This window comes from Platalea leucorodia, assembly GCF_965183815.1.
Source record: "Platalea leucorodia genome assembly, chromosome: 2".
NCBI classification, from domain to species: Eukaryota; Metazoa; Chordata; class Aves; order Pelecaniformes; family Threskiornithidae; genus Platalea; species Platalea leucorodia.
The window spans coordinates 72,198,056-72,205,475 of record NC_138824.1 but is presented as its reverse complement, the minus strand read 5'-3'; the positions used below and the strand labels follow the sequence as shown (position 1 = coordinate 72,205,475).

The 7,420-nt window shown below is 51.7% G+C and overlaps 1 protein-coding gene across 12 annotated transcripts in view; it reads left to right on the top strand.

The window, feature by feature from the left end:
• Window positions 1-4,520: 4,520 nt before the first annotated feature.
• Window positions 4,521-7,420, top strand: part of UBE3A (ubiquitin protein ligase E3A) — a 53,703-nt gene continuing 50,803 nt past the window's right edge. For 8 of the 12 annotated variants that reach the window (XM_082303783.1, XM_082303790.1, XM_082303781.1 and 5 more), the window contains exon 1: window positions 4,762-5,090. In XM_082303783.1, the coding sequence (XP_082159909.1) occupies window positions 5,035-5,090 (56 nt within the window). In that variant the 5' untranslated portion in view covers window positions 4,762-5,034. Of the gene's footprint in view, window positions 4,638-4,761; window positions 5,091-5,585; window positions 5,608-7,420 lie in introns of those variants that run through there. The other 4 variants (XM_082303780.1, XM_082303788.1, XM_082303792.1 and 1 more) reach the window with 3 other exon arrangements.

Here is a 7,420-nt window from a genome sequence, read left to right as displayed (position 1 = left end):
GTATTATCAGGTCATTTGTATTGGGGTTTTCACATTAAATGAGAACAGGACACACGCGGCGTTCTGTGTGTGTTTACGAAGACATCTCCAGAGGAAACTATTTTCTACAAAGCTCTGAAGTGAGACATCAACATCCACTGAAATTAATATGCAGCAGACTTGGTTCACGATGGCACTTGTCCAGCATCACAAGTAAATGGTGGACGAGGCTTGGGATTCTATTTTTAATGTCCTTTTCCTCCCGCTGGAAACCGCTGCCTATTCCATACAACTTGTGTACCAGGCAAGTTGTATTTGTTCCCCTTCAGCAGTTAAAAAAAGACACTTGTTTCCAAATGTTCAGATGCTAAGATTAGATTTTCTGCAGGGCTTCTATGTAGCAACCAGGTTATTAGCTATAATTGTTGATTTTTACTTTTTTACCGAGCGTTACTTCGGTCACGTAACTGATGGATCTCACTGGAGCCTGCTCTGTGGAGGGGATCGCTGCAAAATGCAGTCTAACCACTTGTTCTCAGCTGCAGTCCACACCCAGGCACTAGAGCTGCAGCAGGGATTAGCGAGGAAGCAGGGAGGGAGTGGTGGCTTTTCCATAGGGAATTCCAATCCAATTTCTCCAAATTCAGAGTCTGCTCAGCTGGGCAGATCCAGTTGCTTTCCAGCAGCTGGCTATACCAACGTGAAGTAGCTGAAAGCACTCAAGGCAGCAAAAGCATTTCTGTACCCTAATATCTGAGCGCTTCAGAATATGTAACATATTTAAATGAGGCAGGAGAGTACAATTATCCCCTTTGTAACAGAAACAACTTGGGCACACCAATGGCCACAGTTCACCTATGGCAAGTCAAGCTACTTTAGTGTAAAAAAAGGTTGCAAACACATGATATAAAAGCTAAAAATGATTTAGTACTTCCCCCAAAATAGCAATTTATCCCTAGCAGAATCAAAGTGAAACCCATCATGCAGCTTAGTCATCCGTGCACCACCGCTACAGGGCAATTTGCTCTGGGTATATTCCTTAACGTACCAGTCTTTGCATGTCCACAGCCAATGTGATTTGTCCCACACCTCCTCAAAACAGAAGGAAGGCTGAGTCTTTTCACACCTGTGTCCTATTCAGAGAGGTCTCCTTCCCCTACCTCTGCATCCAGCCAGAGCAATACGTAAGTCCCAGCATCCACATCAGCTGGATCAATCCTGCACATTTCCTCCATCTGCTATCATCTGCCTCTTCCTGACAATTGCACTGGTTTCTTCAAAGGAAAACCTGTGACATGTCTAAGCAATATTACCTCAGAGCAGTGATGGGCCATGAGCTGCCCATTACTAAGCAGGGACAAGATCTCAGGATTGCAATCAATAGTTCCATGGAAAAAAATGCACTTGATACTCTGCAAGGGCCAAAAAACCCAACTCTGAACCAAGTGTCAGCTAGTGTCTGGAAAGAAAGAGGGGTAAAAAGGACAATCATCGTATAAATCCACAGTATTCCTATCTTGGATATTTCAAGCAGTCCTAGTCCTTCCTGCTGTAAGGATGCACGAAGATGACCAAATGTCCTCATAAAAGTTATAGAGACAGCTTCCACGCAATGGTTGACTGGGATATATTCCAGGAAGGGCATTAGGAGCATCATCTAAGCATGCAGGGATAAAATTGTGAAGGTCAAAGCTAGGCCAGAGTTGAAACTGGTGAGGGATGTGAAGGACAGTAAGAGCATCTGTAGGTACATGAGCAACAAAGGGAGGACTAAGGAAATTGTGGCGTTGCTGCTTAATCGGCAGAGCACCTAGTGGCACAGGACACGGAAAAGACTACATCAGTGCCATTGCTACTGGCAACGTGTGGTCTTGGGGCTCCCAGATCCCTATGGGTAGTAGCAAAGATTAGGGGAGAAAGGTGCTGCTCACAGAAGAGGAGGATGAAGTTATGGACTACTTAGGTAAACTGGATGTATGTGAGCTCATGGGATCAGATGGGAAGCAACCAAGCACACTGAGAGCTGGCCAATGTCATTGTGAGGCCACCTTCTGTCATCTCTGAATGATCGTGGTGCTCGTGGGAGGTCCCCAAGGGCCAAAGGCAAGGAGGATCTCGGGGACTTATGGCTGATCAGCTTCTCCTGAAACTCTGGGAGGTTATTTCCAGACTCAGTAAGAGCAAGAAGGTGACTGGGAAGAGCCAGCATGGATTTTCCAAAAGCAAATTGTGCCTGACCAGCCTGAGCTCCTCTATGATGAGAAGACTGGCTCTGTAGGCAAAGGGAGAGCAGAAGATGTTGCTTACTTGGACTTTAGCCTGTGACATGCTTCCCCACAGCATCCTTATAGCCAAGCAGGAGATAAGGACTGGACATGTGGGCTCTGCAACAGAGCAAGGGAAAAGCAGCGAGAGAGTCCATCTTCCAGATCCAGTTTTCTCAATATTGTTATTTCTGAGGTAACAGGAAAGCTCATGGCATAATAAACTTTGTCCCGAATCTGACATTTTAATACATCAAAGTTGGCAGGTTTTGCTACTGTGTGGGAGAGAGCCTCCAGATGCAGAAATCTGTGTTCATTCCAGTGATTATTTTTAGATTAATACCGATGTCCATCTGAGGACAGCCATGTACCCTGCTTTCAGACCACACTGAAGTACAAGAGTACTTCATTCAGTCTTAATATTTCAATTATACATCTGCCCACCACTTTCTTTGCAAGTACCAGGACGCTCTACACTGATTTGTAATGATGTAGTTTAAGTCCACTGTTTTTACCAGCTACTACCCTGTAACATACACGTTAGGTCTTCCAAAATTGTACTAAAAACTGTAATATATCCATGTCTTCTTAAAGATCTTAAACACACATTTCCTGGCCCAGAACAAATACTTGGCTTCAGTATCATGCTTTTGAGAATTTATGTGTATGGTTTTAATGGCTTATTCTAACATTTAAGAACTTCTCATGCTTCTAGATTATGCTTTAAAAAAAAAAAAAAGTATATTCTCTGACAGGCTAGAACCACCTCTATTTAATTCCCTTTATTAAGGGATAATGTAAAAAAAATTCAGATCTGTTTTCCTTTTTTCTTTCAACTTACCCCTCCCCCCAGCTCCTACACTTGCAGTTTCACATATTTAACACCTAAAAGAAGTCAACATCCCAAAAAGTCAAATTTTGCATGCATTGCCCAATTTTGAAATTATTTGATCAACCTGCTTTCAACATTGACCTGCCAAAATGCAAATTTTACTCGTGTTTTTAAAATCCCTCAAAAAGCATACTTGCAACGCATGGGCCGGGGTGTAGGTAGGGGAGGGAAAGAAATGACCTGAGAGGCAATGGAAAAATTTGTAGGGGCAGACGAGTGAGGCAGGCAGCAGGCAGGGCTGTGCAGGACCAGAGGGTTTCTTGCCCGCCCTTAGGGCTGCAGACCCAGGCCTCGCTGCTCCCTGACCCTCTCAGCCCCGCCAGCCAGTTCTGCCCTCCGTGCCCCCCAGGGTTGGGGTTTTTTTAGTATTTATTTAGATGCATATGCTACAAGTAAAAATCAGTGATTCAGGAGCGAAAACATCAATGGTTTTAATAACACCGGGCTCTACATTTGCACCGCGGTGGCCCCCTGCCCACCTGCCCGCCGCAGCTGGCTGCGACGGCGAGGCCCTCCCCGCGAGCCGGCCGTCCAGCCCTCGCTCTCCCCGTCCTCGCCTGCCGCCGCGGCAGGGCCCGGCACGGCTGGGGCAGCCAGGTCGGGCCCTGCCTGGCCCCTCAGCCAGCAGCAGCAGCACATGGCACCGGCGCGGCTCCCCTCCCTGCGCTCCCTCCCGCTGGCCGGCCCGGGCACCCTGCCCGGATTAAACTTGATAAGCGCCGGGCGGGCTGCCACGGGGCCCGCCGGACGGGCCCGGCACTGTGGCGGGGTTGGGCCATGGCGGGGTTCGGTGGGGACCTCGGCGGGGGGCTCAGAGGTGGCGACGGCCGCTCTCCTCGCCGTGCCACGGCCGCTGGGCTGCGGCCCTGCCCGTGCCTCGATGGCGGCGCGCTCGCCTGCCCGCGGCCGGGCGCGTGTGCGAGCAGGGGCCTGCGTGCGTACGTACGTATGCGTGCGCGTGCATCCATGTGCATGCACGTGTATGTGCGTGTCTGTAACGTGTGCCCGTGCGCGCGCACACACGAGCATAGGTGCCTGCACGCGGGCGCGTACGTCCCCTCTTAGGAACGCCTGTACACATGTGTATGTGCACACGTGTGTGCCCATCGACGCACAAACGTATCTGTCTGCCTCCGTCCGTGTGTACGTGCGTGCGTGTATACGCTTACATAGGCGCGCGTGCCCGCGGCAGCCCCTCGCGCCCCGCCAAGGGCCGCGCGCCTCCCCCCGCCACCCCGCCCGCGGCTCGCCCCCGCCGCCTGCGCAGGCGCACGCGCTGCTCCCAGCTCCGCCCCGCCCGGCGCGTCCCCACCCCGCGCGCCGAGTTGAGCGGCGCTCCGTAGGGAGGGAGCCCCCGCCCCCGCCCGTCAGCCCTCTTCCAACATGGCGGCCCCCGCCTCACGCAGGCAGGCACGCAGGCGCCGCCTCCGCTTCCTGCCGCCGGGCGCCGCGAGTGGAAAAGGCAGGAAGGAACCGGCCCGGGATCTCTATGGTTTCGCGCGGTGGGTAGCGCGACGCAGCCGCCTCGTCCGCCCGCCCCCGCCCGCGTTGCACGCCGGGACACAGCGGGTCCTCCTTCCTGCCCCCCACCCCCGCCCGCCGCGCGTCCTCCGCGCCTGCGCCGCGCCGACATCCGCCTCGCTCCCAAGATGGTGGCGCGGGGCTCGGGCTGAGAGCGAGTGAGTCCGCGAGAGGAGGCGCACCCGCGGGCCCGGCCCGCCCTCCCGCCCCTGCGCGCCGCGCCGCCGGCCTCGCCAGGCCGCTCGCCTCTCCCCGCCCCGCCAGGCCGCGGCCCCGTCTCCTCCGCCCCGGGGCCCCGACGGCTCCACCGGCAGCAGCAGCGGCAGCGGCGCCTCCTCCTCGCCTGCGGCCCGGCCCCGAGCGCGGCGCGGCCCCCGCATGAGCCCGGGCGGCGGCGGCGGGAGTGACCGGGAGCAGCAGGCCGCGGCGCCCAGGTCGGTAGGCGCTGCGCAGCGCCCGGCCCCGGGGAGGGCCGGGAGGGGGGATGGCGCCCGTCTCAGGCCGGCCCTGAAGGGGAGGGGGCCGGGAGGCGGCCCTGCCCGCTTCCCTCCGCCGGGGAGATCCCCCGCCTCGGGTGGGAAGGAGGGCGGGAGGCGCCGGCGGCGGGGGTGCGTGGCCGCCGTGGTCCTCTCCCTCCTCCCCGTGAGGCACATGGGTGCGGGGCCGCCCCGTCCCTCCCCGGGAGCGGGAAGGCCGGGCGGGCGGGTGGCTCCGGGCTTCAGCCCGCCCCCGGGGAGACCGGGCTTGCTGGGCGACCTTGGGTGAACCCAGCCTGCCCCTGCCTCGGTTTCCCGGCCCGGCCGAGCGGCGGTGCCCGCGCCGCGGGGCTGCTGCGGGCATGGAGAGCCTGGGTGCCTTCGGCGGGGCCGGCCGTGGCAGCTGGGGAGGCAGGGGCGTGTGGAGTGCTGCGGGGGTGCGTAACTAGTCTGCAGGGCCTGCTTACCAAAGTAGGTACGTGCACTTGCTCGTGTTGCCTCCTATCCAGCGTGAAGAGTGGGACCTGCTAACCTGTGAACGGGCTGCTTTGCTATTAAATGTGGTCTGTCACTCCTGACCGCGGGACATGCTGGGCTTTGGTGTTTCAGTGTACCTGCAGTATTTCCTCTAAAGGAACTCTGTGGGTTGTTTTGGTTCACAGTCAGTTTGCAAGTCAGATGTCTAAGATGGTGTGACATGGTCATTCAGAAGTTGCTACTGCTTAGGAAACAAAACATGTTCCACAACTCTCCTTTAAGCGGCAAGAACCTGTAATCTATAGACTTGTAGTTATGCTTTTTTTTTTCTCCAGTTGATGGAAACACTTGTTTATGTTTCCTTCTGTGTAAGCAATGTTCTAATTCTGAGGCAAAGCCTGTGTTTGCACATCACTTCAAGGATGGTCCCTCTGTGTCTGTATGGAAACTTCCCTACCTCAGTAGGAGTCTGTGCAAACCTGAGGCTCTGTGAGAATCAGCTGCTCGGATTAGTTTTACCACGCCTCTTGCATGTCTACCAAAAAGTTCCTCAGTGGGAAATTGTATCTGATTTTAGCTTTGATTTCCTAAGGAAGTAACACCTATGTGATTGTATTGTCAGGTTTGGTTTTGTTTTTTTTTTTTTTGACTGGTTTCAAAGGGGGAGGTCTAAAAGATAAGATTAAGTTCCTAATTCATGCAAATAGCATCCAGCTGGAGAAAGATTCCGTGCTAAGGGAGAAGCTACACTCTAAGTTTAACTGCATTGTTAGACATCTATGACTGGGTGGGAGAATAATGGAGATGGTGAGAGGTACCTCTTGATAAGTATGAAAACTTCTGGAAAATGCACTTTACAGTTTTCACAAACTGCTTGCTTTGGGTGGTGGTACTAAATACTCTGTGCCCTTTCATCTTGGAAACAGTTAAAGGTACTTTTTTTTTTAATTTGAAAATGCTGTGAAACTCAGAGTTTATTGAGTGTGTTGAATTGAAAATATGTGCATTACCAAATTGCTATGGATATTCGATAGTTTTCTTCACGTAATTTGTCTTTTAAAACAGATGTAGTTTGCAGTGCTTATGACTTGTCTTCGTAACAGTAATGTTCTGTCAATTCAGTACAGACAAACCTTGGAAGAAAAGCTAGACCACTACTTAGGTTTACAGGGCTGAAAAATACCTTTAACTGAAATTATTTCTGTGCAATATTACAGATGCTTCATCTCTTTTTTTATTAATACCTTCCATTCCACTCTAAATGTTTGCTATTTAATGTAGCATCTTTCATACTGGAATTAGCAAGTTATTTTTCTGTTTACCAGAGTTGTTTGCTATTTTTCCTCACTGGAGTATCCTGAGTATCTCCCAAGAATTTAGAAATAAAAGCACCAAGCTAGATGGCAAAATAAATGGTTTGATTTGTTTGGGGGTTTTAGGGGTATGATTGTGTGACTGTATTTAAAAAAAAAAAAAAGTTACGGAAGGAAAGGCAGGCTTGAAAAAGCAGAAGTCTTTAACTTTTTCACAGCAGTGAGTTTCAAAGCCTAGATTTCTCAGTCCAGGTCCTCTTCAGAACTCTGACACTGTGTAGGTTTGATCCTTTTTTTTAATAGCAAACAAAACTTTTAGTCTTTTTTTGTTAATTACTGCTGCTGCTTAAAGACATATGCAAATGATTCTTTTGTGAATGGAAGTTAAAACTGTGTGTATTTGTTAAATACATCTAGGGATGTTCTCAGCTTGTTAGAATCCCTGTTAGAGCACCTTGACTTTGTCTCTGTTCTAGTCAGTTTGAGAAAATAAAACAG